The 15,672-nt window shown below is 44.1% G+C and overlaps 1 protein-coding gene across 4 annotated transcripts in view; it reads right to left on the minus strand.

Annotated features, from left to right (window-relative positions):
- The window catches only part of C3HXorf58 (chromosome 3 CXorf58 homolog), a 45,083-nt gene that overhangs the window by 18,704 nt on the left and 10,707 nt on the right, over positions 1-15,672 (minus strand). For all 4 annotated transcript variants that reach the window (XM_084844014.1, XM_084844017.1, XM_084844016.1 and 1 more), the window contains exons 5-7: positions 12,897-13,028; positions 12,220-12,449; positions 4,547-4,691 (exon numbers count right to left, since the gene is read on the minus strand). In XM_084844014.1, the coding sequence (XP_084700140.1) occupies positions 4,547-4,691; positions 12,220-12,449; positions 12,897-13,028 (507 nt within the window). The remainder of the gene's footprint in view (positions 1-4,546; positions 4,692-12,219; positions 12,450-12,896; positions 13,029-15,672) is intronic.

The following is a 15,672-nucleotide window of genomic DNA, read 5'->3' on the forward strand; positions in this document are numbered from 1 at the left end:
CAACCAAGAAAACCCTATTTGGCATCAAAGTACTGTTCCTTATGCCAAAGGGGTGATGGAGGAAATAAGCAGCATCTTTGACTGTCTCCCCCTTTCTCTTCATCCAGCTGCTCAGTCCCCCACCTTCAGCACTGTCCTATCCCATTTTCTGTCCGCGTGGATCAACATCACCATGGACTCCTGAGTACTTTCTATTATACAGAGGCGTTACATGACTGAATTCGATGCCCTTCCTCCCCTTGGTACTGTAAGACTAACCGCTCCATCACCGGTTCTCCATCAAGAGGTCAAGACCCTTCTAGATGTCTTAAATCTGTATTTTAAATCTCTGCATTGCTGCTAGGTTTTATTCTGGTTGTATTGTTATATTGTGGGTTTAGTGCTTTTATATTTTATATTGTTTTATCCTGTGCTTTTTGGTTTTAATTTTTGTGAACCACCCAGACAGCGGTTAGCAAAATAAATAACTAGATAAGGAAGCCACTGTACCCGTCCGGTGCTCGCATCTCCATGACAGCTTCTACTAGAGGTACTTCAGGGTACCAAAGAAGGATGGAGGGCGCTGTCCTATCCTGGGCCTCTGGGAGCTTAACCTGTATATCTCACCCAGGAAGTTCCGCATCGTTTCTCTGGCGTCTATCCTCCCTCTCCTCCCCTATGGGGATTGGTTTTTCTCTATCAACCTCATGGGCACCTATTTTCACATTGCCGTAGAGGAGTCATGGCAATGCTATCTCCACTTTGTCATCGGTATCAATGCCTACCAGTTCCAGGTACTTTTGGCCTCGCCCCACACCAACAGTATTCACCAAGTGCATGGCGGTAGTCTGTTCCCATCTTCAGATGCAAGGCATCAAAGTGTACCAGTACATCAACAACTGGCTGCTGGTGGCATCCACACGAGATTGTCCCCTGTGGTCGACAGAGGTGACCTGCAATCTCTTCCAGTGTCTGGGACTTTGCATCAATGTAGAGAAGTCTCAGCTGCAACCGACTCAGAGGTTTCAGTTTATTGGGGCGCTACTGAGCTTTTGATCAGGTCAAGCCTTACTAACGCATGATGGCATGGAGGTACTGACTTATTTGACTGCAGAACTAATCCTCTGCAAATCCACCTTGGCACTCAAAATCCAGCACCTATTGGGTCTGGTGGCCGCAACAACAACTGTCATTCGCTATGCTCAATTGTGTATGAGACCACTCCAGAACTGGCTCATATGCAACTTCGATACTGATAGAGACCTTGCCAGACAAGGCTGCAGTTTCCACCAGACATCAGGAATTCTCTTCAGTGATGGACACTGCCAGTTAGCCTAACTAAGGGCATGCTGTTCCTTCAACCCTCTCCATCCCATGTGGTGACTACAGATGCGTTGCTCTCGGGATGGGGAGCTCACTGTTTGGGCCTCATGGTCCACAGATGATGGTTGACTGAGGAATCCAAACAGTATATCAACCTCCTGGAGCTCAGGGCAGTGGACAAAGCTCCATGGGTGTTTGAGCTGGACCTGGCAGATTGCTCCAGGCTGTTTTGGACAACACCATGGTGATTGTGTACCTGAACAAACAAGGTGATATGAGATCACTTCCACTCCTTGCCCTGCTGCTCAAGATTTTTTGGTGGTGTGTACTCTGACTGATCAGAAAGGTGGCAATACATGTTGCCGGGACTGAAAATATACTGGACAACCAATTCAGTCGGACTGAGCTGACCTCCCACGAATGGGAGATGAACAGATTAGTCCTGAGGACTCTGTTTCAGCATTGGGGCACACTGGAGGTGGATCTTTTTGCCACACAACACAATGCCATTTGCCAGGCCTTTTGCAGTTGAGCAGGCCAGGGTGCGGGTTTGCAGGGAGATGCCTTCATTCACAAGTGGGCAGGAGTGTTGCATTACCTCTTCCCTCCTTTCCTGCTAATCACCAAGGTCCTGGCAAAGACTGGGATAGACGGTATTGAGGGCATACTCATAACTCCACGGTGGCCTTAACCTTGGTTTGCCCCACTACTCAGGATGACCCGAGGTCGATTCCACTGTCTCCCATCGCATCCGTCCCCTCACCAGGGAGAATGGCAGGATCCAGCAACCAGTCTTGGTGTCTTTCTGAATGATGGCATGGAAAATAGGATGGCTGTTACTGAGACGGTCCTGGCGGCGATACAGAGAGTCCTTGATGCCACTTGCAAGCCTTCTACGCAGTGCTCCTACTCTAGGAAATGGATTGCTTTTCATTCGCCTGCACTCACGGGTTTCATCCACTCCGGTGTTCTTTGCAGCAAATCCCCCAATTTCTCCTCCCCATTTTCGAATCTACCTCTCTGCTGTCTCTGCGTTTTACTCTCATGTTGCAGGATTCTCGGTGTTCTCACATCTGATAGCGAAGAGGTTTTTGAAAGGGAATGGGAATCTAGCAGCACCAGTTCGTTCTGTAGTACCGAGCTAGAGCCTTTCTGTGGTGCTAAAGGAATTCTCACCCAGGCCTTTTGAACTGATGGCAACTACAGATTTGCACCTCCTTTCTTGGATGGTGGTGTTTCTGATGGCCATCATATCTGTGAGCCATGCTAGTAAACTTGCCATGCTCAGAGTAGACCAGTCCTACTTCACCTTCCACTGGGATAAGGTGGTTCTTCAGCCTGATCCTGCATTCTTTCCCAAAATAGTGTCGGAATTTCATTGATATCAGGACACTCTTTTGCCTGCCTTCTTCATTTCCACGTCTACACCTCTGGTGTCAACGTTAACGTGCGCTCAATGTTCCCCATGCCTTGGCTTTCTACAAGTCAAGAACTGAATAGTTTCAGCTGTCATCCTGCCTCTTTCTCTGCTAAGGTGGCAAATGCAAAGGTCAGCCCCTCTTGACTCAGCACGTCGCTTCCTGGGTTGTCAAGACTATCAAGCTGTCACATAAGCTGGCTGAACTTGAACTGTCTGCCCCAGTCTGGGCTCACTCTAATTGTCCAATAGCGACTTTAGTCACATTTGATGGGGATTGCCATCCCTGAACTGTGCTGCGCGGCAACCTGGTCAACACTGTCTACCTTTGTTTGCCACTATGGACTGGATGTTCGGGCTAGAACGGACTATACTTTTGGTTGTGCTGTCCTTTCTTCTGTTTTGTAATAGGACGTCAGCCCACCACCTTGTAAGTTAGCTTGCTACTCACCCATATGTGTGATGCACAGAGACCATGAAGAAGAAAGACAGGTTGCTAACTGTAACTGTAGTTCTTTGAGTGGTCATCTGGGCATTCACACAACCCACCCACCATTCAACCCACCCTGCCATCCCCTCTTTGGTGTCATACCCAAATTCAGTGTTGGGACTGAAGTTATTTCTTCTTGGTTCTGAGGCTACAACATCAATCTCAAGGAACTGAGGGAATAAGCAGGAACCTGCTAGGCGCACTGCAACGGTGGGAGAACAGTTCCCGCCAAAGCTCCTCAGCTATAGAAGTTTTCCGAATTGAGGCTCCATGCAGGCACAGAGCCCAGATGACCACTCGAAGAACTACAGTTACAGGTAGCAACCTGCCTTTACGCTCACGAGCACACCCTGCTGTGTTGTGCAAAGCCTGTGAGGGTGGCTTGTTGCCATGGTTAACAAGCCAACCAGAACCCTAAAACAGCCCATGGGTTCTGGGTGGCTTGTTAACCATGGCAATAAGCCACCCTCACCACGTTCACATGACACAACAAGCTGTGCCAGCTAGGGTAATTATGCAAATCCCTCAGGCACACGGAGCGGAGGAAATAAGCCACTGTAGCTTATTTTCCCCGCCATGACCATAGCAACCTGATAACTGTCTATTTTCTTACAATTATAGAAATGGATTCCTAATGGGCAGAATCCAACAGGGGGCTTATTCCTTTCCACCTTGCTGATTCCTTTCCACCTTGCTGATTTCCTTCCGCAAGTGGTGGGTCCTGCCAAATGATTTCCCTAGCTCTTTCTAGGGAAAGTCCCGAAACAAGCAGAAACACTTGTTTTTGGAAGGAGGCAGGTCAATGGAGCTCCCCTATGTGAGCTCTGCCAACCTACCACCTTCCAAAAATGAGCATTTCCGCTCATTTCGGGTTGCCCTGGAAGTGCTAAATTACCACCGGTGTGGGCTGCTTGCACATTGGAATCGGCAGGGTGTAAGTGCTCCGTTGGATTCTGCCCAATATGTCTAAATACTGTGTTACAACAACATTTAGAGGGTTAGTAAAATACCACATTTATTTGGACTAGCTAGTCTTCACAATGTAACGTGTGAATTACACATAATTCTTCCTCAAGGTGGATGATCAAGAAAAAAATGTAGTACATGGTGTTCAGCGGTTTTCTTCACTTTTCTGACGTGGTCTCTCTATAGAACAAGTATGTGATTCCTTCTCTAATGTTTGATAGGTCTTAGTGCGTTCCAACAACAAAATTTACAGTTTTCAGAAATGCATACTACAATAAAGCTCTTTAAAACAGACAGACAGAATCCTAGCTGATGAGTTTGATCAGCACTTATCTGAAAATGGTATTTTTCTTTTAACTGTATGTGCTTACCGCTCCTCCTTTCTCAGTCCTATATGCCTTCCTCATTTTTGCAATCTTCTGCCGAGCTTGGTAAGAACGACGTTCAGAAGGTCTGCATACTAATTTTCGGTCTCGTTTTGATAGACTGGCAATTGTGGGACATGGTGTTGGAGATCTAGAAGAGAACCAATGTTTTGAACACTTTATTTCAGAAAAACTTACAGAATTCAAAGGTTAGGAGTTCTCACATAAAACTGAGGATGGCCCTGCTTTAATGTCAATCTTGCCACTGCAATTTCATCATATGTCCACATCTCAATGCTCTGAGGAACAGATTGAAATATGTGAAACCTACTGCCTCAAGAATTATTATGCCTGTGCTGTGAAAGATGTGCGGCTGATATATTCTCTCTCCTCCACAGAGTTTGAGGTGAGGAAGCAGAATGGAGATCTACATGATTGCTTCCTCCCTCACTGGCTTGTGGTGAGAAGACACTGGGTGAACTTTTAGGGGTTGTTTGCAACACACACAGCCTTAGGATTCCCCACTGACTTCAACTGAAGTGTTAAATACACACCATCTCTTTAAGGCAGGGGTGGGGAGCTTCTTTCAATCCAAGGGCCGAGTTTAATTTCAGAGAAGCTTTCGGGGAAGGGGCATGTTCATCTGGGGAACCCTAGAGGGCTAGACTGAGACTCTAGGGGAGCTGGATTTAACCCCTGAGCCTGAGGTTCTCACCCCTGCTTTAAGGTGTAATGTTATGCTGTTGGGATAGTAATGAAGGGGTAGGAATGAGCCCTCAGTGAGCGTAGCATTCCTCCTAAGCGCTGCACCGCACTTACCATGTTCCCAACTCTGCCCTGTTTGCTCTTTACATTGGTGGTGATTTGCCAGTGGTACTGTCTTGTCAGTGCAAGGTTGACACTACACCCTGACATAAACTTTTTCGACCAACACTGTGCTGTTTCTGCTGGTGCAGGAGGACTTAGAAGTGATCCTATCCTACCAAGGAGGCTTATAACCTAAAGAGAGGACTGCTCTGTTAGTCTTTTTAACTAACAGTGCCATTTCAGAACCTAACAGGAAGAATAATCCCACTGTGAAGCTTGCATATTTGCTGTTAGTATTAAATGAATATATTTTCCACTAACATGGTGCAACATGAGAATCAATAAAACCAAAGCACTGTGAAAATACAGTTCTATCATACCATAAAAGTATGCAAGCCATCACAAATGTCTACAGCAATTAAACAATAAATTTCAAGAAATAAAAAAATGGGAGTAGAAACACTTTGCATTCCATGGGACCAGTTTAAATAAACAGTTGCTAGGGTAATACTAAACACAGTATGAAGTTGTTTAGATCATAATAACAGATTAATCCAGAGCTGTACATGGATAGCTCAGCCTGGAGTAATGCATACATATCGATATCCAGAAAGAGTGAATATCTCCCTTCATATAAACACATTCCATTCTTTATCAATCATACTCACACTCTAGATATCAAAGTATATTACCTTCAGACCAGCTTAAGCCCTATTACTTCTGTAGAATGCACATTCTGTGTTGGAGCCTGAGTCTAGTTCTATGTGGCTGATTTTTGTTGTTGTTCAGTCGTTCAGTCGTGTCCGACTCTTCGTGACCCCATGGACCATAGCACGCCAGGCCTTCCTGTCCTGCGCTCTCCCGGAGTGTGCTCAAGTCCATATTCATGGCATCGGTGATGCTATCTAGCCATCTCATCCTCTGCCATCCCCTTCTCCTTTTGCCTTCAGTCTTTCCCAGCATCAGGGTCTTTTCCAGAGAGTTTTCTCTTCATGTTAGGTGGCCAAAATATTGGAGCTTCAGCTTCAGTATCTGTCCTTCCAATGAGCACTCAGGGTTGATTTCCTTTAGGATGGACTGATTTGACCTCCTTGCAGTCCAGGGGACTCGTAAGAGTCTTCTCCAGCACCACAGTTCGAAAGCATCAATTCTTCGGCACTCAGCCTTCCTTATAGTCCAGCTCTCACAGCTATACATTACTACTGGGAAAACCATAGCTTTGATTAGACGGACCTTTGTCGGCAAGGTGATGTCTCTGCTTCTTACTATGCTGTCTAGGTTTGCCATAGCTTTCCTCCCAAGGAGCAAGCGCCTTTTAATTTCATGGCTACAGTCACCGTCTGTGGTGATCTTGGAGCCCAAGAAAGTAAAATCTGTCACTGCTTCCATTTCTTCCCCTTCTATATGCCAGGAAGTGATGGAGCCAGATGCCATGATCTTAGTTTTTTTAATGTTGAGTTTCAAACCAACTTTTGCACTCTCCTCTTTCACCCTCAACAAGAGGCTCTTGAGATCCTCTTCGCTTTCTGCCATTAGGGTGGTATCATCTGCATATCAGAGGTTGTTGATAATTCTCCCAGCAATCTTATTTCCGACCTGTGATTCATCCAACCTGGCGTTTCTCATGATGTACTCTGCATATAAGTTAAATAAGCAGGGTGACAATATGCAGCCTTGTCGTACTCCTTTCCCAATTTTGAACCACTCAGTTGTTCCGTGTCTGGTTCTTACTGTTGCTTCTTGACCCTCGTACAGGTTTCTCAGGAGACAGGTAAGGTGGTCTGGTACTCCCATCACTTTAAGAATTTGCCACAGTTTGTTGTGATCCACACAATCAAAGGCTTTAGCATAGTCAATGAAGCAGAAATAGACTTTTTTTGGAATTCTCTTGCTTTCTCCATGATCCAGTGAATGTTGGCGATTTGATCTCTAGTTCCTCTGCCTCTTCGAAACCCAGCTTGTACTTCCGGAAGTTCTCGGTTCGCATACTGCTGAAGCTTAGCTTGTAGGATTCTGAGCATAACCTTGGTGGCATGTGAAATGAGCGCAATTGTGCGGTAGTTTGAACACTCTTTGGCGTTGCCCTTCTTTGGAATTGGGATGTAAACTGACCTTTTCCAGTCTTGCGGCCATTGTTGAGTGTTCCAAATTTGTTGGCATATTGAATGCAGCACTTTAACAGCATCATCTTTTAGGATTTTAAATAGCTCAGCTGGAATACTGTCATCTCCGCTAGCTTTGTTGTTAGTAATGCTTCCTAAGGCCCACTTGACGTCACTCTCTAGGATGTCTGGCTCAAGTTCAGTGACCGGACTATCATGGCTATCAGGGACATTCAGATCTTTCCTATATAGTTCTTCTGTGTATTCTTTCCACCTCTTCTTAATCTCATCTGCTTCTGTTAGGTCCCTGCCTTCTTTGTCCTTTATCATGCCCGTCTTTGCACAAAACGTTCCCTTGAGATCTCCGATTTTCTTGAAGAGATCTCTAGTCTTTCCCATTCTGTTGTTTTCCTCCATTTCTTTCCATTGTTCATTTAAGAAGGCCTTCTTGTCTCTCCTTGCTATTCTCTGGAACTCTGCATTCAGTTGGATATATCTTCCCCTTTCTCCCTTGCTTTTCGCTTCCCTTCTTTCCTCAGCTACTTGTAAAGCCTCCTCAGACAGCCACTTGGCTTTCTTGCATTTCTTTTTCTTTGGGATGGATTTCGTTGCTGCCTCCTGAACAATGTTACGGACCTCCGTCCATAGTTCCTCAGGCACTCTGTCTATCAGGTCTAATCCCTGAAATCTATTCCTCACCTCCACTGTATATTCATAAGGGATATGATTGAGGTCATACCTGAATGGTTTAGTGGTTTTCCCTACGTTCTTCAATTTAAGCCGAAATTTTGCAACATGAAGCTCATGATCTGAGCCACAGTCAGCTCCAGGTCTTGTTTTTACTTACTGTATAGAGCTTCCCCATCTTTGGCTGCAAAGATAATCAATCTGATTTCGATATTGACCATCTGGTGATGTCCTTGTGTAGAGTCATCTCTTGTGCTGTTGGAAAAGAGTTTTTGCTATGATCAGCGTGTTCGCTTGGCAAAACTCTATTAGCTTTTGTCCTGCTTCATTTTGTACACCAAGGCCATGCCTGCCTGTTATCCCAGTGATTTCTTGACTTCCTACTTTAGCATTCCAATCCCCTATGATGAAGAGGACATCTTTTTTTGGTGTTAGTTCTAGAAGGTGTTGTAGGTCTTCATAGAACCAATCAACCTCAGCTTCTTCGGCATCAGTGGTTGGGGCATAGACTTGAATTACTGTGATGCTGAATGGTTTGCCTTGGATTCATACCGAGATCATTCTATCGTTTTTAAGATTGTACCCCAGTACTGCTTTTCCCACCCTTTTGTTGACTATGAGTGCTACTCCATTTCTTCTACGGGATTCTTGCCCACAGTAGTAGATATGATGGTCACCTGAATTAAATTTGCCCATGCCTGTCCATTTTAGTTCGCTGATTCCCAAGGTGTCGATGTTCAATCTTGCCATCTCATGTTTGACCACCTCCAGCTTACCTTGATTCATTGATCTTACATTCCAGGTTCCTAAACAATATTGTTCTTTACAGCATTGGACTTTCTTTTCACCACCAGACACATCCACAGCTGAGCGTCCTTTTGGCTTTGGCCCAGCCGCTTTCACTCTTTCTGCCGCTACTTGGAAATACCCTCTGCTCTTCCCCAGTAGTATATTGGACACCTTCCGACCTGAGGGGCTCATCTTCCGGCGTCATCTCTTTTTGCCTTGTGATACGTTCCATGGGGTTTTCTTGGCAAGAATACTGGAGTGGGTTGCCATTTCCTTCTCCAGTGGACCACATTTTGTCTGAACTCTCTGCCATGACCTGTCCGTCTTGGGTTTCAAAGGTAACGTTACCTCATAAAAAGAGCCATGCTGGATCAGACCAAGGGTCCATGTAGTCCAGCATTCTTTTCACACAGTGGCCAACCAGCTGTCGACTGGGAACCCACAAGCACGAGTGCAACAGCACCCTCCCACCCATGTTCCCCAGCAACTGGTGTATACAGGCATATTGCCTCTGATACTGGAGGTAGCACATGGCCATCAAGACTAATAGCCCTTGATAGACTTCTCCAGGAATTTGTCTAACCACCCTTTTAAAGCCGTTCAAATTGGTGGCCATCACTACATTCTGTGGTAGTGAATTCCATAGTTTAACCATGCGCTGTGTGAAGTACTTCCTTTTATCTGTCCTGAATCTCACACCAATCAGCTTCATAGGATGACCCTGGATTCTAGTATTATGAGAGAGGGAGAAAAATGCCTTCCTATCCACATTCTCCACACCATGCATAATTTTGTACACCTCTATCATGTCTCCCCTTACCCTTCTTTTTTCCAGGCTAAACAATACCAGCTGTTGTAACCTCCTCTCATAGGGGAGATGCCCCAGCCCCTTGATCATTTTAGTTGCCCTTTTCTGCATTTTTTCCAGCTCTACAATATCCTTTTTTAGGTGTGGTGACCAGAATTGTACACAGTATTCTAAGTGTGGTCACACCATAGATTTGTATAGCGGCAGTATGATATTGAGTTTTATTCTCAATTCCTTTTCTAATTATGCTTAACACGGAGTTCGCCTTTTTTTTTTTTACAGTAGCCGCACACAGGGTTGACATTTTCATTGAGCTGTCCACCACAACCCCAAGATCTCTTTCTTCGTTGGTCACCGCTAGCTCAGAACCCATCAGGTTATATTTGAAATTGGGATGCTTTGCCCCAACGTGCATCACTTTACACTTGCTTACATTGAACCGTATTTGCCATTTGGTTGCCCATTCTCCCAGTTTGGAGAGATCCTTTTGGAGCTCCTCACAATCCCTTTTTGTTTTAACCACCCTAAATAATTTGGTGTCATCAGCAAACTTGGCCACTTCACTGCTCATGCCTAATTCCAGATTATTTATGAACACATTGAAAAGCATTCATCTCCATACAGATCCCTTCGGGACCCCACTATTTACTTCCCTCCATTGGGAGAATTTACCATTTATACTTACTCTGCTTTCTGTTCTTTAACCAGTTACTGATCCATAAGAGGACCTCTCCTCTTATCCCATGACTGCTAGGTTTGCTCAGGAGTCTCTGGTGAGGAACTTTGTCAAAACCCCTTTTAGAAGTCCAAGAAGACAACATCTACTTTTTATCTAAATAACCACCTTTGAGGTTTTTGTCTTGTGTTTCCTTTGATGCAAATGACCCATTTAAAGGTTCCTTTATTCCTCTTGCATATCTTACAATCCGAATATGAACAACAGGAACTATCAGATGTATTGGTAGAAGAACAATTAGCACAGCAGAACAGCACAGGTTTTAGCACTCAAGAAGTTCCCAGGTTGGTGCCTAATTATATGAAGCAAAAGCACAGGAAGAGACCAATCCCCCCCCCCCCCCGCCCCCATGGAACAATGCCGTTTGATAGCTGGAGTTAGAACAACAAATGATCTCAATCTGGCAATAGTTGGCCCCAATACGTCTGTTTTTTGGCCCAGCTTGCTATAATCCCATCCAGCCACACCCACCAATCTCTATACACTTGGCTTCTTGCTAGATGCTGCTGTATTTTCCCAGCAGAAAATGTCAACAATTTCCCTCTATTCCATTTCATGCAACTGGCTATTTTTGTCATACGAGTATTATTTCAGGGCAGGGAGGGTGGACAGAAAGCCCACTAGCTCTTGGGGCCAAGCCCATCACCTTTACTGGTACTGTACTAGCATGACTGTGGACAAGGCGCAGACTTTCTACACTGCTAGGTTTAGATTAGGGGTGGGCAACTTGTGGCCCTTCAGATGTTTTGACCTATAACTCCCATCATCCCTCACCATGAGCTATGCTGGCTAGGCCTGATGGGAGTTGTAGCCCAAAAAGACTGGAGAGCCTCTGCTTTAGATGGTATAATGGACAAAGCTCTTCCTCCCGTTTTGTATCTCATCATGAAGGCCGCTGAGGTGAACACCAAGTGACAGAACAGGGCTACTGCCTAATTAACAAAAGGTAAGAACAGAGATAACTGAAACAGTCATGGCTTTTATTGAAAAGTATTGGTTGTGGAATGAGTTCTGATAGCATCAGAGAGGAATGGGGTTGCTAACCTCTTTTGTTCTCACAAGGCCCTTGTGCCTTTGAAACGGGTGGGGAAACAGTGGCCCTTCAGATGTTGCTGGACTGCAACTCTCATCAGCAACAGCCAGCATGGCCAATGGGAAGGCATGATGGGAGGTGTAGTCCAGCAACATCTTGAACGCCACTGGTTTCCCACTTCTGCCTTCTGGGTATGGTGACAGCTGTTACATTTCTGTCTGTTATGCACTCTAGAAAGGGTGTATCTTTGGAGTCTGCTAGCACAGAAGGATTGAGGAATAATCCTATGTCTGCTCAGAAGGTGTAAATTTGTGTCAGGAACATGAGGAAAACTGGCTTCCCAGAATGCAGCATCAAGTCTACAGAGCACAACTGACTTGAAAATCCTTGACATAGTTCATCTGCTGAAGATGGTTTCCCAAGTATATGACAGGCGATTGCCTGCTCCAAAAGGTTGTTCCTGCTTCAACAACTTTGTGGATGGCAGATGTCTGGCTTTCAGCCTTCCCCCATTAGGCATAAGAAGCGGGAGTGCAGCTTATGAGTGTCCTATTAAAAAGCAGCACCCACTTGGTGGCCAAGAGAAAACGAAAACTGTAATTTTACATCGTTCTTTTTTTGTAACTTTCAAAAATATGTTAAAAGACAATGGAAGAAAGAATAGACATTCCAAAGCACATATACAAACAAGCATGACAACAAGTGATATGTTTTTACCTGAATTGACAAACAGCCAAGACCTGAGCACGACACATTTCTTCATTCTGTGACCTTAGCAGCAGAAATGGCAGTTTTGCCCTAAGCCTGGCAGACAGCTTCCCAGACTGTGCATAGGCCATGATGTCATACAATATCATTGCTCTGGGGAAATTTTCCAAAGACAGCTTTCTCCAGTAGTTATGCCTACCACCAAAGTATGATGGAATCTCGTCCATGTAACTGACATACTAGAGAGTCAGAAAAGAACAATATTTATGAAAATTTAATTACCTTAGAATTCTTGGGTACCTTTTGCAAGCTGCCTTCTTTTCTGTAAGTGTTCAATTTAATCAGCCTCAGAAGATGAATCTAAGGCTGCAATCCTATGTACACTTACCTAGGAGTAAACCCCATAAACACAGTGAAACGTACTGCTGAGTAAACATGCAGGGGGTTGAAATGTAAATGGCTACTAAAATTATTTTTTCTATAGGATCTGTTCACTAGATTGATGCATTTAATTGAATTCTAAAAACATATTAATTTGCCATACAATCACAACATTTGTGGGAATATACTGAAGTCCTGTTTTTACGTATGCTGTATTTAATCTGGCTTTAGGTCTATTCAGAGGATTGTTTTTTTAGTATCTGATTCCATAAGGGTTGGGTGGGGGATATCTTAGCACAGCTTACTTTCATGTAGTCTTTTATTGTAGCAACATCCATCTCATCAATTATTCCATATTTCTTATACTGAAGTTCATCGTGCAGCATCTGATTATAATACTTCCGATGGCCCATTAATTTGCAAGCATCAACAGCTGCCTATTAAACATGGGAAAATATAGAAGAAAATAGCCTCAGCCTCACTGTAAGTCCAGCCCAAACCACCATTCTGAAATCTTCATGTTTTTTTCCATACATTATATTTCTACAGTCTGACTAAATAAAAAAGTGCATCCAATTTACTATCTGAAAATCTTGTAAGAGTTTGAAGGAATGTTCTCTAGGGCACAGTACAGATATTTAAAGGGAAGTGGACCTATTCTCATAATGGAAGACTGGATACATCCTCCCTTCAATCATAAACCTAATGCAACATGTGACACAAGCACACTACGGGAGGCCAATATTCCATAAGTCTGATTCATGCTATCTCCTCTTCTATACCACTTTCTGTAGGGGGAGAATCATGTGAATAAGTTCCCCACACAAACTGCTTGCATCATATGTTACATCTGATAATTTTATAAGATTTTATTGTAAGCTGCCTTGATAACGTATTTGAAGGGCAGAGTATACATCTAACTAATAAGTACAAATAAAATTTAATGAGTGGCAGATGGTGGGGCACATGCCCAATTCTCCACCATCAATAATTTTCCAGTAAGCATATAAAGTAGGTGTAAGGTCTGGATTGAAGGAAAACAATCTGTCTGTGACATCCCAAATGGGCCCAATAACATTAAGAACACAAAGGAATCTAAAGATCTGCTTTCTGGATTGAAACTCAACAATTTATTCATCAGGCTGCGGTCCAGAAACAGCTTTCTTCTCAAAGCCACTTCAAATATGACCAATTTTCTACCTGGCCAACACTACTATGTAGGAAATGCATTTCCTTCCAAGCACCTACCCTCTCGATTCCTCCTCCTCCTCCTCCTTTTAAAACTAATTTAAAAACAATTTGAGGAGGTGTGACAGCTACTAAAAGGGAAATTGCCGCTAGTGCATACAACCTCTTTTTCTATGAGTTTCCCTTTCAGCTGTTCTTATATACAACCTCCAAAATGTTTTTTTAAAACCCCGAAGAATTACTTACTCAGTTTGCTGGGTAAATATGAAGCGGGAAACTTTCAGAAAAAACTAGTGTGGATGTGGGTAGAGAACAGAGTTTTATTTAAAATAAAACTGCCAAGATCATATTTCCCTTATGCAAATCTATGGTGTGACCACACTTAGCAACTCTCCTATGAGGAAAGGTTACAGCAGCTGGGATCGTTTAGCTTGGAAAAGGGTGAGTAAGGGGGACATGACTGAAGTGCACAAAATTATGGATGGTGTGAAGAAAGTGAATAGGGAGACATTTTTCTCCCTCTCTCATAATACAAGAACCCAGGGTCATCCCATGAAGCTGGCTGGTGGGAGATTCAAGACAGATAAAAGGAAGTACTTCTTCACACAGAGCATAGTAAACTATGGAATTCATTTCTACACGATGCAGTGATGGCCACCAATTTGGATGGCTTTAAGGGGACTGGACAAATTCACGAAGGATAGGGCTATTGATGGCTGCCAGTCCTGATGAGTATGTTACCTCCGGTATCAGAGGCAATGAGCCTATGTACATCGGACATGGGCAGAAGGGTGCTGTGGCACTCATGTCCTGCTAGTGGGTTTCCTGTGGATAACTGGTTGGTCACTGTGTGAAAAGAATGTTGGACTAGATGGACCCTTGGTCTGCTCTAACATAGCTCTTCTTACGTTCTTAACATGCATGCCTCTTGACTGAATTATGGCTACTTCACTCCTGTTTTAAAAATGTCTTATTTGCTAAGTTATTCTTTGCCATTCTGCAGACCAGACCTACACAGTCTGTAACCCACAAACCTGAATGCAACTTTCCAGCAATGTATTGTGGCCTTCCAGATGCTTAACAACCCCTCCTCCCTTTTTGCAGTCCAAGGCAGGCAGCACAAATAAATGCTTTATCAAGCCCCTAGTGGACATTTGGGGTGGGGGGGGACTTAGCTAGGTAACTCTATGACAAATTGAACTGTGTGTTCACTTTAAATATGTATTAATGAATTGTGCTACAGTTGTTTAATTTGTTAAAAGTTTTAATATGCATACTTAGGATAAATATTCAGGATTATATTGGCTAGGATTGAAAAGCAAATATCTTACTGGTTGGAAAAAATAAGTTAGAATGTTGCACCAGACTGGCAAAGTAACCATTCTGCTATCAGCAGAACAACCCCCTTTTCAAATCTTGCAGCCAGTGGGGAGCTGGAGTAGCCAGCTAGTGTGTGTTGAGGGGGATGAGTCAAAAGAAAATCTATGTAAGAATATGGTAGTGTAAAGCTTATTACTAGAGATCTACCAAACTGATTCTCCTCATTTTTGCTTTAAACTGAAGCTTCAGCAGTGTAGACATGCATAAAATTTTGAGGCTGTGAAAAAGTTCAAAGCTCAAGTTTTAATAGCAAAAGAATATGTTTCTTGGCATACAAGGCAGTTGTTCCCTGCTGGCATCTGTCCATCCTCAGTGCGCAATTTCCTGGAGTCCTTTAGTTGCTAAGAAAGAGGCTGGGGCTGCGGTGCCTTCTGCTCTCCGGACTTGCTCCTCAGGCCAGTCCAGGGTTGCCAGGGGCGGGGGGGGGGGGCTGGACCAGGCAGTCCACATGGCAGAGTTTTCAGGTAAGTGTCAGGAGAGCTAAGCCAGCCCAGTCCCACTGGGGGGTGGGGG

This window comes from Heloderma suspectum, chromosome 3 (genome assembly GCF_057233095.1).
Source record: "Heloderma suspectum isolate Gila_16-S chromosome 3, 16-S_ref, whole genome shotgun sequence".
Lineage (NCBI taxonomy): Eukaryota > Metazoa > Chordata > Lepidosauria > Squamata > Helodermatidae > Heloderma > Heloderma suspectum.